This window comes from Notechis scutatus, chromosome Z, assembly GCF_049901735.1.
Source record: "Notechis scutatus isolate UNSWTSFEM ecotype Mainland chromosome Z, rNotScu1.2, whole genome shotgun sequence".
Lineage (NCBI taxonomy): Eukaryota > Metazoa > Chordata > Lepidosauria > Squamata > Elapidae > Notechis > Notechis scutatus.
The window spans coordinates 88,966,656-88,984,347 of NC_142025.1; the positions used below are offsets into that span (position 1 = coordinate 88,966,656).

General features: G+C 35.1%; 1 protein-coding gene across 5 annotated transcripts in view; it reads left to right on the forward strand.

Moving 5' to 3' along the window:
* Positions 1 to 17,692, forward strand: part of NSF (N-ethylmaleimide sensitive factor, vesicle fusing ATPase) — a 74,422-nt gene that overhangs the window by 23,963 nt on the left and 32,767 nt on the right. For all 5 annotated transcript variants that reach the window (XM_087946864.1, XM_026682797.2, XM_026682796.2 and 2 more), the window contains 4 exons: positions 1,787 to 1,953; positions 3,471 to 3,578; positions 4,682 to 4,757; positions 9,524 to 9,679. In XM_087946864.1, the coding sequence (XP_087802990.1) occupies positions 1,787 to 1,953; positions 3,471 to 3,578; positions 4,682 to 4,757; positions 9,524 to 9,679 (507 nt within the window). The remainder of the gene's footprint in view (positions 1 to 1,786; positions 1,954 to 3,470; positions 3,579 to 4,681; positions 4,758 to 9,523; positions 9,680 to 17,692) is intronic.

The window sequence follows — 17,692 nt, forward strand, 5'->3', positions numbered from 1 at the left end:
GGCTTGACAATTGTTATACATATATAAATTTTACTTCACCATTTACAATCCTCTTGTTTGATACATTGTTTACTAATTATTCTAATCATCGCAGTTACTTATGTTCCGACCTTGCCTCCTTCTATGCAACCACCGATAGAATTTATTCCACGTTTCATAGTACTCAGATTCCCCCTTGTTTTTTAATTCTAGGGTTAACCTCTCCGATTCTGCACAGGCCATAATTTTCTTTTCTTTTATAGCAATGGCAATAGCAATAGCACTTAGACTTATATACCACTCTATAGTGCTTTACAGCACACTCTGAGTGGTTTATGAAGTCAGCTATTGCCCCCAACAATCTGGGCCCTCATTTTACCAATCTCAGAAGGATGGAAGCCTGATTCAACCTCAATAAAAATATAAATAAAAAAATCTGCTTTTTTATTAATTGCATTTGAAGCTATCTTTTAAAATAAAATAAAAATGTCAAATCAACCAAACAAGCAAAATAGCCAGTTGTTTTTCAGTAAGTTTATGTGTAAATTAGATGTTCAATTTCAAGGAAACAACAGTCATGACAGTCATTGTGAACAGATATTTTGATTATCATTATGCTTATTTTTCAACAATGATTCTCAGGGCAGATTTGACCATTTTGTTCAACACATTTTATAATTCCACAGAGTATTTTGTGACACAATGAGCAATCCTACTGATAGACTCATTTTGTTTAGGAATGAAAATCAGATGGTGTTTAACCAGAAATGAAAACGTTCTTGTGTTTCCATCTAATTTACCTACAGGTATTGTAGATCAGTGATCCCCAACCTTTTTTACGCCGCGGCCCGGTATCCCCAACCTTTTTACGGCGCGGCCCGGTACGACATCAGCTGGGCGCCGCCATCTTGTTTTGATGAAAAAGTGCTTCCGGTGAGCTCACCGGAAGCACTTTTTCATCAAAACAAGATGGCGCGTCAGTGGCTTTTCCGGGTAGAAATGGCTTTCTACCCGGAAAAGCTCACCGAAGCACTTTTTCATCAAAACAAGATGGCGGCGCCCAGCAAGCCAGCGGCTCGGTAGGACTTGTTCCACGGACCGGTACCGGTCCACGGACCGGTGGTTGGGGACCCCTGTTGTAGATGGTAGGGAACAATGGGCCATGCAATGAAGTATTTGGTTATGTATCTGAGAATCATGTATGGGTCCCATGCATTTAGTGTCCATTTTTTAAAAATGTGATTATAGTTAAAAACACTGGTAACAATTAGTTTTTAATAAAACAATAATTTAGATTCCATATGTAATTATTTTATACTTTTGCATCAGTAGTAGGCACCTTGATGTTTTTCAAAACATTTACCTACTACTGATGCAAAAGTATAAAATAATTATATGAAGAAATTGTCAGGGATCGTAAGAAATGATCATGTGAAATGTAACCCAAAATATATATTCCTGCTTTAGACCATAAAAGATAGCTACCTAACATTGTTGGGCTGGAGGCCCTCTGGTTTATTTGGCTAATAACCCCCATTTTAGTTTCCAAGCCCTGAATTCCAGTTCCAGTGATCATATAATAGCATGATTTGATAAAGGCTTTTTTGTGAATAATCATGACTTTGACTAAAAAGAACCTTTATTGTTTTGGGGAAAAAATGCGGACAGGTAAAAACAAAAAGAGATAAAATATAGTGTATGAGCTCAATTAGTTTTGACTCTGACATTATTAAAATAGTAATTAAATTTGGACACAGAGTTCTACTAAAAGGTATCATGATTCAAGATTTTTTTTCTTTTCTAACAGTTTCCTTGTATAACTTTGATAAGACCAAGCAGTGTATTGGCACTATGACTATTGAGATAGACTTCCTGCAGAAGAAAAATATTGACCCAAATCCCTATGATTCAGACAAAATGGCAGCAGAGTTCATCCAGCAATTCAATAACCAAGCATTTACAGTTGGACAGCAGGTTTGTGCTCCAATGGTTTTACACATTTGTGTGTTTCTCATTTAGCAATAACTTTTATATTTGATACCAAGATGTGAATAATTATGAATGATAAGTTTAATGCACTTCCTTTTATATTGCAAATAATAAAAGGTCATCTGTTAGCATATACTTATTATATTTTTTTTTGTAGGCTACAAACTTTTGGGGATTATTTTGGGCTCTTGATGCCTAGATGTAGGCAACGTTTTTAAGGACATCATTTAAAAAGATGTTGATCGATATAATAAGTTATTTATACAACCAGAATATCTCAAGTAATTCATGGAATTCTGGAACACTTGTTGGAGAAGACCTGCTTGCTAGAATCTTTTGCCAAATTTATTAGAGCAGAAATGATAAGATGCTAGGTTGACCAGTGTAGGGATGGTACAAGACAAGCTTTTTATTTATTGTAACCATTAGATAGCATAATAATTGCAATAGAAAATAAAAATAAGTTATATTTTTACAATTTCTTAACATTATTTCTGCTGCTAAGTGAAGAGATCAAGGAATATATAATAATTTTTTTCTTCTTCTGTTCAGTTGTGTTTGACTTTCAGAGACTTCCTAGAGGTTTTTCAGAAATAATTTGCCATTACCTCCTTCCTAGGGCTGAGAGAAAATGATTTAGCTGGCTTTGTGCCCAAGGTGATTAGTAATGCAGAATAGAAGTAAAGAGTGTATAATTGGTGTTGGGTTTGAAATTGAAAAACAATGCCTTCCAGATACATTCAGGTGATTACTTCCAAAGTTCCCATTATGAAGAATGTTTGGAGTGTTTCTATAACCCAAAACTTGTTTTTTTATTTTGGACTATAATATCATCAACAACATTTTTCTCTACCCACAATAGTTAATAATAAAGATGGATGAATAGATAGACTGTATGATATAAGACACAACCTGATAATGATTAAATGAGACATGAAGAGACTTTTACTCAGGGATATGATATTTCAGCAATTTATACAAGCAGCCTCGACTTACAACCACAACCGAGCCCAAAATTTTTGTTGCTAAGTAAATTTTGCCCCATTTTCTGACCTTCTGTGCCATTGTTGTTAAGTGAATTGTTAAGTCAGTAACATGTTTGTTAAGTAAATCTTGCTTCCCCATTGACTTTGTAAGAAGCTCACAAAAGGGATCACATGACCTAGGGACACTGCAATTGTCATAAATATGAGTCAGTTGCCAACATCTGAATTTTGTTCATGTGACTATGGAAATACTGCAATGGTTGTAAGTGTGAAAAATTGTCATAAGCCACTTTTTTCAGTGCAATTGTAACTTAGAATGGTCATTAAATGTACTGTTGTATGTCAAGGACTGCCTGTACTTCTGCTTTAAAATTTGCAGATCAGGAAAGGCCCTGATCTTCATAGCATGTATCTTCTGGTATCTAGGATAAATCATATCACCCAATTTTGTATGTGGAATATTAGTTGTCTATCCTGTTATATTATCTTAATGTGCATTTCTCTTTACTCCTGCAGCTTGTGTTTAGCTTTAATGAAAAACTTTTTGGCTTATTGGTCAAGGACATTGAAGCTATGGATCCTAGTATTCTTAAAGGAGATTCTGCCATAAGTAAAAAACAGAAGGTAAGTTACATAATTGAATATGCATGTAGTCTTAAGACAAAGATCATGACTTAAAAACTGGCAGCTGAACTTTCAAGTCCCAGAATTTGGGAAAGGGCACTCCTTGTGGACTTCTTGGATGCACTTTGGCCAATCTTCTATTAATTGTATCTGAATATCTCATTTAACTGATAAGCAGCAGGTTGAGGGGTTCCTAGCATTCTCCAAGACTACATCTCTTGAAATTTGGCAGAAAAAAATGCAGTCTTAAGAACTTGATTTTCTTACAAAACAAGCTGGCATGTTAAGAAACACCCTTCCCCCAGAAAGATTAAAAATGGTCTGCAGATTTCAGATCCTCCTGATTTGGGGATGTCATCACCATGTGTCTGAAATTGTCTGAAATCTAAACAAAAGACATACCCAAATAAAGTAATTACTTGATTTTTAATTTTTAAAGGGGAAAAACTTTACTATTTCGCGAACTAATTTTTCATTAAGTGAACCATGCAAAACTATCATAATCTTAGTTCTTAGACTAAGAGAATTTCATAATCAATGAAAATCAAACCAACCTTGAGAAGTTGAAGAAATAATACTGAAAATAAACACTTTAAGAAACAGCATATGGCCCAACAAAACTTCTAAAAACCGAGATCAAATCCTAAGTGTCAAATGTATATCATAGAAGTGTCTAATGTTTTAAGGTAATATTATCATTAAATCAGTTTTAATTTGTCACATATAAATATGGCAAATTCTGTTTATTTTGTTCATTATTATATTAGAACTATTCTATTCCCACTTGTGTCATTTCCCAGTTTGAGTTATGGTATTTTCTGCATCCACCTTCTGTGCTAGCAGCTGTTTTCCTTTCTAGAACCTTAGATGCCTGATCCTCTTCCTGTTTTCATGGTTTGATCAGAGAGTAGATAATCACGAATTAGTCTCCTTTGACACATGCTGCTGAAAATAGCGTGAAGGCAGAATGCCAGTTGGATTAAAGTAACTTTATATTCTGCTGTTGGCCAATTTGTTTCTTGCCTTCTGCATCTCAAAGGGAAATATTGAAAATGTCATTATTCCTAAAGGCTTTTATTTGTGTATTTTGTTTCCATGCTTAGATTGAAATTGGTCTTGTTGTGGGAAATAGTCAAGTTGCATTTGAGAAGGCTGAGAGTTCTTCTCTCACTCTTATTGGTAAGTCTAATGATGAGAAATAGTTTTGGATTCCAACCAGAAGTCACAAAAGTTATTAATCCATTTTAACTAGTCTGACTCCCCATTTATATGGGCTTAGTAGTAGTAGAAGTCTAGTTCATTTTTTCTGACCAACAAATGTTATTAAAGGGGATAAGCTTTTAGGAGCTACAAAACATCAGATACTTTCCTGAAGACACTGTTCTTTAACCAAAGGTACTAATGACATCTTGGTTTAAGAAAAACAAGAATATAGAAAAGAGTTGGTAATGATTAGATGGAAAGGAAAACCGTTTTTGAGCCTTTAAAAGAAGCATGGAAAAAAATTCAGTAGCCAGAAGTATATGGAGAGATGTCACCCACTTAATAATGAAAGACCCTATAGCCAGATCATGAGAATGTGAACCCAGTTACTTTTCATTGGCATTTACAAATTTTAGATACCTTTATTAGCTTAGATTCTTAGGTAAATCTACTTTAGTCATACTTCTTTGAACATATATATAAAGTGAATGGTAGTTAAATACATTTATTTCCTTTTTAAAGTGCCTTTTAGAAATTTACTTCTTTTCAGTATACTAGAATATTTTTAAAATGTGCATATTAAAGAGATGCATTAGGAGGAAAGTTGGCAAAAACAAATACATCATGGGAAGTAGGTATTAAAATGCATTTGTGTATATGAGTCAGACTTTCACAAAACTGAAACGGCTGTGAAAGTCTGACTCACAGACTAACACAGTACAGAAGCCTGATGATGGCAGATGAGATTCTGCCGAAACGTTGCTACAACTTTAAAAGCACAACTATAATGACATGGGAAAATATCCGAACAAAGCTGAATACCATACATACGTACGTACGTACATACATACATACATACATACATACATACATACATACATACATTTCTTCACAGATATACTGACTGTTGTATGTTGGCGCTGCCAATTGTTCTTTTACAGCCTCTCTATTGATCATGTACAATTGTATTCCATCCTGAGGAGGCTTCTTAAAATCCACAACATTGATGCTTATGATCTGTACATACCTCACTTTTTATCTCAAGGTGGCATATACTGTATAGTATTCTTCTAATCTTTTCTTTCAAGCAAAATCATTATGGATGGGAGGGCTGAAAAACAATGATAGCCCTAGATCAGTGAGTCTGCCTGACTGAATGAGGAATCTAGGTTTCTCAGATCTTGATCTAACTCCTTAACCATTATATTACGTTTTGGCTAGACAATTCCTCTCTCTGCTGCTTTTTCAGATGACCAAAAGCTACATCACTGATGACCCCTGGGGTAGTCATTCCATAGAAACTGATTGAAAAATGAGGGATTTTCTACACTTTATTTTATTTGTTTCATTTGGATGTGGGAAATTCCTCTCTCTCTAACTTCTGGATTTATTATATGCATTATGTCGTGCCTAGGATAAAAGGATGATAATCTAGATCTGCCACTGATCTGACATTTTAGGTTGACAGAGAGTTTATTTGAAGGATTTTATCAGAGTCTGGGAACCATCTATAGATGTTTTTATGATTACATGTTGTATGTTGTATAGCATTATAAATGTTACATTTTATGACAACTTTATATTTTAAATCAATTTGTGGTATATTTTTGAAAACTTATCTACTTAATTTAGCAGAAACTTGCATTGTTTGTTAGTTCTACTAATTATGTTTGAATTTGCTATGTTATAACTGCTTTTTTAGATTAGAGAATGCTTGTGGGATTTGATGGTTAATAAAAGATGCATTGTGGAATGGAAGAAAAACCGCAATTGTTTTGCTGTCAGAGTTTCAAATACCACTCATGGCCAGGATGTGGCAGTATCGAATAAGACAAATAAAATGGAAAAACTGAGTGGTTAATTTTGCTCCTTCCTTGGAAATAACATAAAATATTGCAGCTTAAAAGCTAACCATTTACCTTAATTCTCTTAATGAATTCCCCTATGACCTTCCTGCACCTCTTTCATAGACAAGAGTAAATAGCAGTGAAACCCCCACAGAATCTAGACTAAACTAAGAACATAATCCTTCTCTCTCCACCCCCCAACACCTTTGATTCCAGGATATATGGCTTCAAGTCTCCATACTTTCCTTCCTGTCAATTTATACAGCCCCTCATAATCAAAGTCCTATCTGTGGTCTTGTATTTCCCCCATTATTTTTTTTATTCCTTCTCATTCTTGTTTCCACTTTTCTGTTGTTCAAATCCTTGTAGCCTGCAATTGCCCATTCATTTATCACTTTTTTTTCTCTTGACCCCAAAGCCATTAGTCTATTGCTATCTAGATCTTCTGACATGGTTATAGGGTACCATTGTCCAATATGTTGCACACAATAACAAAATACTTCAGCAGAGTTCCTGTTTCACTCCTTCTAGGCCTTTTAGAGAAACTAACATGCCAAAGGCCAGTGTAGCTTTGCATGCAAGAAAATAGATGCCAAAATGCAGCCATATGAAGTAGGAAGAATGTGTGTGGCATGGAGACTATAGAGTGCTAGGAACAATGAGAATTAGAGAGCAAAAGAAAGAAGTGGTGAAGAAAACAGTGATGTAATGTACATGTGGACTCCCAGAATGGATTTTGTCAGATTCCATCAATCCTCACAGCACAACTGCCCAAAGCATTCTTCCCTTTTTCTTATCCTTATTTCTTACCTACTTTTTCTTCACTCTTATTTGGGCTCATGTCAGCTCTTAGTCTTTTTACTTTTAATCCTTTATTTCCCCTAGATTCTAGTTCCTGGTCTGAGTCATTTATCTGCTCTTTTGTGATAATATAGTAAAAAATATTATTTAAAAAGCTTGACAGACTTTGCTGTATAAATAGTGTAGATCTCAGTTCCAAGGATTCTTAATGTTGACTGAAAAATTCTGGGAGGTGAAGTCCACACCTTAAACTAGATCTCCAAGTTCAAGAAGACTGAATTACACCAGCTTTAACTCCCTAGGTGATGTACCTTACAAATTATAGACCTGCTGAATTGGCTTTTCAAGGTAGGAATTTAATGGAAGGTAGAAGAGGGGAAGTACATTTAGCAGGGTCTGAATAGATCATTAGAACTCTGAGCCATTTGCAACAGGCCAGCCAGCATTCCTGATTCCAAGTGTTGTAGAAACAATGTTCTCTCTTATCTTCAGTTATTTTATTCAAATTAAGAAAACAGATTTTTGTGTGAAGGCGATGAGCTTTATCAGTTTAAAGTACATTTAAACATAGAATAACAGAGTTGGAAGGGATCTTGGAGATCATCTAGTCCAACCCCCTGCTCGAGCATATTTTGGGCCCCAGAAGTTACCTTGTTGCAGGAAAGAATTTAGAGTTATGGGTTAATAAACAGGCATACATAAGATGATGCATATTATTGCAGCCATTAGTATGGGTTTTTAAAATTTCTTTTCCCTTTAATATTAAGAAAATTGTGGGACTGATTTTTAATTCTAATTTGTTTACAGAATGGATTGGTGAAATTATAGACATGATCTAGTTTACCAATAGCTACTATATATTCTGTCTAGAAATATATAAGTAACTTTCTGTGTGCCAGTTAGAATGATTTATGGATAGTATGGTTAGATATTCTGGCCCCTTGATACATAATAGCTAAATATAACCTTTCCTCCCATCCTCCTCTCATGCATTGAGAAAAATATATTTTTACCCTTTTCTAATTTCTTAAAATTAACGGATGATAATGTTAATTTATAAACTTCATTCAGATTTTTGACCGTTACTAATTACTATTTCAAATTAAGTCATTATTGGAAACAAATTATTGATGGAATCTCCTGCACTTGCAAAAAAATAAGGGTGTTATGCCTATTATAAACTTATTATGCCTCTGTCAGTCTCCTTATGCCAAAGTATATGGTACATGAACTAGAGTTCGTCTCTGAGGGAAATGAGGTGGATAAGAAATATGAAAGAAAGAAAGAGAGAGAGAGAGAGGGAGAGGGAGAGAGAGAGAACATTCTTTATTTCTGCTTTAACCTCAAGTTAATCATGGACAAATTTCTAGTTTGGTATTGTTAGAATATTATTCTTAGAGGAAAGATGCTAGAATGATGAAAAACACAATCACTTGGATGACTACAGTGCTCTGCAGTGTTTTCAAACATATTTCCAAATCTATGAAATCTAAAAAATTGGTTCTGCTAAACAAAAAGAAAAATATGATTTCCAGGTATTTGAATAATCTTTCATAACTTGTCATGTCATGAGCAAATATCTGTAATTGGTCTGTCCCAATTAAAAAATATAGCAAATCTAGTGTAAGCTCTGTGATGTATTATTATATGATTCTGTGACATTATATCTTATTATATCCTTTACTTGTAAAAAAGCAGAGAAGAATCTTTAACTATCCAACTTAAAATAGTGCTTTCTGCTTGCATGGAATTATACATACGTATATTATTTATTAAAACACAAGAAAATATAGGGATGAAAACTTGGCTAACTAAATTCTTGTTAAGTCTGAAAGATATATGTATGTTTTGTTTGTTTGTTTATACTTGCAAAGACATTGTAGACAAGGGCTATATTTTCTAATATAGTGAAGTTATCAGCAGTCTTTCAATCTATTCTTAACTGAATGAGTTTGAAATAATTCTTAGCTCCTGTTCTTAATGAGATGTTCTATGCATCAGATATATGTAATAGTGCATTTGAAATTTATCATAGCCATCTGTAGCAGTTCTTATTGAAATTATTGGTCTTGAATTTTCTCTTTTTTTCTATAGGCAAATCCAAAACTCGGGAAAACCGTCAATCTATCATCAACCCTGATTGGAATTTTGAGAAGATGGGTATTGGAGGTCTTGATAAAGAATTTTCTGACATATTCCGAAGGGCGTTTGCCTCTCGAGTATTCCCACCCGAGATTGTGGAGCAAATGGGTTTGTACCAAACAAAAATAAGTAGATGTTATGATATTATATGGTCCCATTGCATATCATAGAAATTACAGCCCTGCCCAAAGGAACACAATAAGGGCCAATGCAAGGATGAAAATATGGATTGAGAGAAATTGAATATAAAAACTGCCATAGCAAGAAATGTACAAAAGATTTATGCGATAAGAAAACTAAAATATAATTTTCCCACAGCTTTAGGCTAGGTAAGGTCAATAAAAATAAAATAACCTATTGTTTTTTAATGTGTACTTCTTGTAGACAAATTATATCAAATTTTAATTTCTCTAATTTGTGAAAAGTTTTCCTTCTTTTAATGGCTGAATTAAGTCCATTTATATTCATTGTAATCAGTTTTTTCTCTTCCATGATTATACTTTGTAGTTAGGTTTAGTAGCTCTCGTGGCTCTTGGTTCACGTTGTTCTTTAATTTCGACCTGTCCACCTACTGCGCCTTCTTCTTTTCTAGTCTCCATTTGGTCCTCTTGAAATTGCACAATCAACAGGTGCTCTAAAGCAGCGGTTTCCAACCTTTTGAGCCTCCATGGAGAGAGGTTTTCTGCAGACCAGAGGAAGTGTGATTTCACGCATTGTCTGCATCCTGCAGATGGGTCTTTCTTGTTGCATGACCCAGTTTCTGGCATGCCATGGCCCAGTGCCGGTCCGTGAACTGGGGGTTGGGGCAGCTTTGAAGCTTTGAAATATATTCAGTCTGCCACCATAGCCAATTCAATGTTTGCTTAACTCTAAAAGTGTTTATGTAACAAGAATTAAAAATTTCATTCAGCTGAATTGAAGACTTAAAAAACTCCTCCTATCTATTTAATCACTTTCAAGTCACTGTAGGGAAATGGACAGGATTGGACAAACTGTTTTCTTCTACAAAACAATTCAAGTAACAAAATGAAGAGAAAATTATACCATTTTACTGTTTCTAGGACAGTTTCTAGATTGACTATTCTGCCAACTTAAATGTCTGATGATCCAACCATACTTCTTAATTAAAAATGGAAACGTGCCATTGTAATGCTTCAGTATGTTTCGTTTTAAAGTGCAGTGAAGAACATGAGAGAGCCAGATTGGTATAGTGGTTAAGGAATCAGGCTAGAAACTAGAAGACCATGAGTTTTAGTTCTTCCTGGGCACAAGGCCAGCTTGGTGACCCTGAGACTTTCTCTCAGCCCTAGGAAAGAGGCAATGGGTAAATCACTTCTGAAAAACCTTGCTAAGAAACTGCACGGACTTGTCCAGGCAGTCTTCAAAAATTATAGAATGGAAGGGGGGAAAATACAAGATGTGGTAGTGATACAGAGGGTAGCCATTCCTTGTTTCATGGAGTTGTTCTACCTCAACCAATTCACACTTCTTAAATTTCTGTTGGCCACTGATTGAGTTAATTTTTCAGAAGTCAGCAAACTTGTGACTTCCTGACAGAAGATGATGCGGATTGAGTCTCTTGTAGCCTAAATGCTTGTTTCCCCAGACAAACTACAGTCTTTTTCGAGTAGAGAAGTTGCTTTTTACTAAGCAAGGTTTTCCATTCCAGTTCCATTTTCTTTTCGACAGGCCCCTCCCTTAGGCAAGAGAAGCTTATCTGAAATTTGAAGAAGAGGGCTGCTTTCTGACACCCATCCTTTTTCTCTGCATTAGTTATAACTTGCTTTTCCAACTATATTTCAGAGTTCAAATGCCAGGTTGACATCTGTTCAGGTTTACTATAATAATTCATGAGGGAAAAAGAGAAGAAAAAAATTTGGAGTCTGTGTATAGCAGGAGAAGATCTTTTCCCTCTCTGTGTTTTCCTTACCTTTCTCTGTTCTTCTGCCTCACAAATGAAAAATGATAAATGTGCCAGCTGTATAGCCTGGCGGGATTGATCATCTGCATTAGAGTTTGCTTCAGAATAGGATTCTATAACTCTTCCATTTGTAAAATGAAATGGGGAAAAAACAGGAATATAAATCAACTACACTTTGCCGAATCCACAAAGACATGCCTATTGTGAGGCAATAGATGTGGACTGGTAGAATTTGGAGGTAGCTTTCACCCTGAGATCATCTAGCCTACCTTTGAAGTGAATAGTAACTATTCAAGAATACAATATGAAGGAAGAGGAAACAAATTTATTACAGTGAAGAAGCTGCATTGACTCCTCTTCCCAAATGCCAAAGGGAAGCTTATTAGTTGGATTTTAACAACAAAATTGGGAAGCTTCTGGCTTCTTTAAGGTTAATCTATGCATAATGGAAAAAGCCAGGAGTGTCAAATGATGAAATTCTTACTGCAATAAATGTAAATGTTTAAGGTATATTAGGCCTCTTCATCATTTCCCAGATTATGTGATTTTCATTGCAATTTTTATTTATTAACACAGAACCTTGAATATTTGTGAATTAAGGCCCTTAATTATCATTTCAATGATCTAATCATTTAAGGAAATAAGGATCTTCCTATATATAATACCCAGATACATAATACATACCTTTACATAATTTTCATAGCTGCAGCTTCTAGGAATGTTAATAAATAGTGCCACACCATAAACCTGAGTTAATGAAAGCAATACCCAATGGGTAAATATTGTAATTAACTCCAAAATAGAATGGACATGTTTACCAGCTTACTTGTATCAAAGAAGTGTATGATGAAAAATGACACTAGATTTATAGCTCTGTATTTTACAGTAAACATCCATGCTAGATTTTTAAAAGCTCTAGAAAATTGCTAGCAATTGTGGATCAATGATATAAAATTTAAAATTCGATGGCTGAAAGCAAGGTTAAATGAATTGCAACCCATCAATGTTGGTGGCCTATCCTGTAATCCTCAAGCACGTTTTGGGCTGCCTTCTCATTTCGAGCTTTTAGAAAGTTAGGCTGCTGGTGTGTCTCCTCTGCGGCTGTGATTTTGCTAAAAGCCTAAAATTACAGTAAATGAAATGTAGTTAAATAATAATAATAAAAAGCAAGCTCTCAGTCCCACTTTTGGGCTCAAGTTATGTTTAAAGATGTGCAATTTTTATTTTTAGCCCAGGGCTTTTTTCAGTACGCATTAGGAATTCTTGCTTTAATCTGATTTTCTTTTTGTTTGCATTCCATCAGAAGAGATAATTGTTCTCCAGTTTGCATAAATCCTAGAGGGTCTATTGGTTCCAATTCATCTTCTTTCATTGTCATTTTTCCTGCAGGTGGTCTTAGTTTTACTGTAGCACTGGAGGCCAATAGATATTTTGCTTAAACACGTTGTAATCACTAGAAAGAGCCACTATGCATGTAGCTATTATCTTATCTGCTTTAGAATAAGTTTATTTGCTCCGACTCTAGTCATTGGATATGAGTGATATGTGATAAGAAGGCCAGAAATCTCCAGAACATGATTAAAAAATGGTTACAGGTTTTTTTCCCCAATACATTCTATAATACTGTCATTTTCGCTCAGATTCAATGTATTTCATGGACCAAGATCATGTATTCGTATAAGCATTTGGGACTTTCAGTCTGGAAAATAGTTTCCTTAACTATGCAACTTGTGGTTTTCATTTTAGATCTCACTTGCAGTCATGCCTAAATACAAAAAGTACATTTGCTAACATCCAATACTTGCAGTATTCTCCACATCTCCAATTTGTCCTATCTTGTCTTTCACAATTGATATTTGAAGTATAATCTTCAAACATGCCTCCTTTTGCTTATGAAACTCTGTAAGCTGTTACAGAAATGATGCTGTTCGAATTCTAAAATTTCTTGGCTTTCTCTCCTCTCCATGTAAATATCTGTGACTTCTGTGAGCCAAACTGTTAAAGCAGCTAGCCTGAACTTATACCCTTCCGGGCCTATTATTTTAACTATACATTCCATTGTCCTTAACTAGGCAAGTTATTGTGCCTAATAATTGTGCATTAACATTCATTCTTTCCCCAGTGTGGCTTATTTCTGTTATACGAGTGTCACTTAGCCATGCATTAAACAATAGGAAAAATGTGGCAGTTTGAGTGAATGGGATATTGGGAACTAAAGCAAAACAAATAATCCTGTAAGTGGCATTTCAGACTGGCATTTGCAAACTAGGTTAACGATGTGGTTATCTCCTTTTAATTTGTATCAAATGTCGAACTATTGACAACATTGTCTTTGGACCTTGTAATCTTTTTCTGTTATTTTGATGGGCATAAGTTTCCCATGTGAATTGTCCATTACTAGTGGTTTAGCAAATAATTAAAAACTGGTACCCTGTTTAAGGAGTGACCTTTGATCAGCAAATGAAGGTAAGCAGAGGCATTTAGATACAACCTATCTTGAGGAAGAGGCTAAGTTTTAAAAGCTGTCTGTTAACAATGCTGACATTTGGATACACTGCCTGCTTTTCTCTCAGAAGGGAGATAAGATGCAAATGTAGGTAGTGCTAGAAGAGATACAGAGTAGCTTCATTTTGAAGTTTGTCATCACCTGTCTATTTGAAAGGAAGCCTGTCTTCATGTTTTCAGAGTTTTCCATGTTAGCCAGGTGGGGACATTTTGTACAGAGACTGCTATTAGGTGCAGAGAGGTGAAAGTGTGGGGGAAGGCTCAGCTGTAGAGTGTGTGCTTTGTATGCAGAAGGTCCCAGGTTTAATCTGTGGCATCTCCAGTTCCTGCCAATCAGTTCTACTGATTTTTACCCTTGCTGATGTAAATACTAAACCCCGGGCAGCCCTCTGATAACTGGTAGATTCAGAGGAGATGAAATATGGTTCTTTGCAATAATGAGCAGTTTTAATTCTAAAAAGGGGGTTAGGCAACTTTATGGGAGGAGAGGGAATAGGTTCAGTAGTACTTTTAGGCCTCAGATGGACTTTCCTATATTTAGAGACCTAGTGTGATTACCCTCGTGGCTTGCTTCCATTAGAATTATTAATTAGAAAGTGTGATACTAGTCTAGGATAACTTGATTTCATAGGTTGCAGCTTTGAAAAATTGTATTGCTCTTTGTCAAGAATGGTTTCAAAACATTTGTTTTTAGTGCATATTTCCCCATCGTAATCAAAATTTATGAGATGAAGTAGGATTTGGGGATTGGGCTGCATGTTTTGAACATGCATATGTTCTGCTGGGTTAGCTCACCTGGTTTGTGCTATCATTTCTGAAGTTTCTGAATAGCAGTGCCATTGCCCATATAGCTGGGAGACTACAGGGGCTTTTGTTAAATACAGTTCCCAAGCCAATAAAACAGATACTTGTAATATTGGTAAGTTATCCTTAATCATTATTTCAGAAGAATGTCATATGTAATGGCCAAAGATCAAAGATAAGAGACTAAAAAAATATTTTTCCTCAGATCTCTTGACTAGATGGAGATTAGTTTTGCAACTAGTCTGTTTCAAAAACTGTAGCAGAGATTGACAACTCCCAAAGAATTATAATACATTTATTGCTCAGCTGTCAGCAGCACTCTTTTCCTAAATGCTTAAATTTACTCTCTTCAGAATTAAAATTGATGCCAAGCTTAATTTTATTCCTTTATATTCTACAAATTAATTCTATAAATATCTTGGAAAGTTTATAACAACAAGAATTATATGAAAAGGGTTTCATTAAAATTCTGTTATAATACACTTTGAATCTTAACCGATATAGAAGTGATAATCTATAACTAAAAACTATTAGAGAAACCAAGTGAGAACAGGTTAGTTAATGTAGTTTATAATTATGTTTTTTCAAAAAGACTTCTCCTGTGTAAAGAGATTTAGAAATTTCAAGGAAATTAAATGCACTGAAAAAATGCATACTTTCTGAGGCCCATTAGAAAAAAATATAAATATGTAGGTAAAAGAATGCTAGTTTGGTGTAGGGATTAGTGTGCCAGACTAGGAATCAGGAGACTTAGTACTATTCTCGCTTTATGCATAACTCAAGCTGGGTGTCTTTGGGCCAGTCACCCTTTCTCAGCCCTAGGACAGGGCATTGTCAAATCACTTCTGAAAACCTTGCCAAGAAAAATGCAGGAATTAGTCCATACAGTCACCAGGAATCAAAAACTGTCTTGAAGGCACAAGCAAAATAAAATAAATATTAGGTTTGAAAACAAAAATTAGAAAATAAGGATATTCATCAGATATTCTTCACCAGTGCTTGCTAAATTGTTGTGTAATTTATTGATTCTGAAGTTCCACACAATGTCTCATGAAGATGAAGGGACAAGAGCCATTTGAGTAATTTTGAAAGGTGGTGTTTTTTGCATTTTTAATCATGAAAAAAATCAAGAATCTTTTCTTTGCAAAAAAGATAGCAGATCTATCAACACAGGTTAAGAATGTGAAGCAAGGCCACATCTAAACTGTACAGATCTTTAGGCAAACTCCTCTAAGTAGATGCATTAACTTCAAAGGAACCTTTAATAATTTCATTTATTTTTTAAATGCGGTCATGAGGGGATAGCAAGAACACCTATAACTATTGGGAAATATGCATAAGAAAAGTAGCATACATTTGACGCTAGCACATCTCTATTTATAAGAGCTATAGCTGCCAAGGAATAGAACTGAATATGTGGATCAATCTTTAATGTAACAGGCCTAAGAATCTAATATTGGAATAGTAATCTGGTGTTCTCAGGGGTTTTGGATTTAAATCCTGATCAACCTGCTTAGTAGTATAAGACTGTGGAAGTTGTAGTATGAAACATCTGGTGAACATAAAGTTGCAAATCTTATTTGTGCTCTTATAGCAATGGTTTATTGTTACACTGTCTTTAGCACTAAAAAGAAAAGTTTTGTTTTCTGCCAAGTCAGTTTCCTCTCCATTGAAGTTCTGTAGCATTGAAGTTTCTGCCAGAGTAAATTATTGTTGTCAGAGAGGATTAGTATGCATAAGCCCTTAAGAATTACTTTTGGTATCATAATCAAATGAAAGTGTACAATCAAATGAAAGTGTACAATATTTGTGTATTGTACAATCTCTCAGTCATTCTAGTTACATGCAGTTGCTTGATAATGGCACACTCAAGTAGATGAGATTTTGGGTGTATCCCTTTTACCTTGCTGTCTTTGCAGTAAGAGGCTAGTATACAGCATCAAGGGATTACATTCACTGGCTTGCCTGGCAACAGAAATTCCCTAAACTTGTTTGTACAAAATCTGTTCTGACTTGTTCGTAGCTTTTTTGTAGCCTCTCTCATCTCATCAAACTGGGATTCCCCTTTTCTGGCATCACTCATCATTCAAATCCCACCTCACTGATTTTTGGCTACACAAGAGATCATGTTCCCTATATGCTGAATTAACAGGTTCTTCTTTGACACTAATTTGACAAGGATCACCTTTAATTTATCACCACCTTGCTGGTTCATATGTATAATTAGTCTTTCACCTTCATTATTTTTCTCTTTTCTTCCCCCCATTTGCACTGAGTGTTTGCTTTTCTGTCTGTCTCTCTCAAATACCTAAGAATTGACTAATAAATTTTTCTCTATCCAGCTCCCCATCAAGGTAATGGCGAAGCAGATGCATTAGAAAAAAAATTACAAATGTCAAGAGTATGAGTCATAGCAGCCATTATTGGTTGCTATGACTCAGCCCATCTTAAAGTATTATTGCCTTGAAAGCCCACCTGAGCTAAAATTCAGAAACTTAGTATAATTCTATTAATTCATCTTATTTACTGAATTTGTATACTGCCCATTTCTCTGTCAAATGATTCTGGCAATACCACAAATATCAGAAAAACAACAACATAGGATTAAAACATTAAAACATCTTCATCTTCAGAAATATTTCAGATCTTGACTGCCACAAATAATTTTGACAGTGCTCCCCTTTAGTCATCTGCCAGTAAGTTTATTTTCATACCCTAACACAGGGCTGCCAAACTCAAGGGCCAGATGCATCATGTGCTGGCCATGCCCATGCCCAGTTTAACGAAGGGGAAGAAGTTGCGATACATTACATGACCACGCCACGACGAGTTTGACATTCCTGCCGTAACACATAAACATATTTTATGTTTGTGTTTTATTTACTACTTCA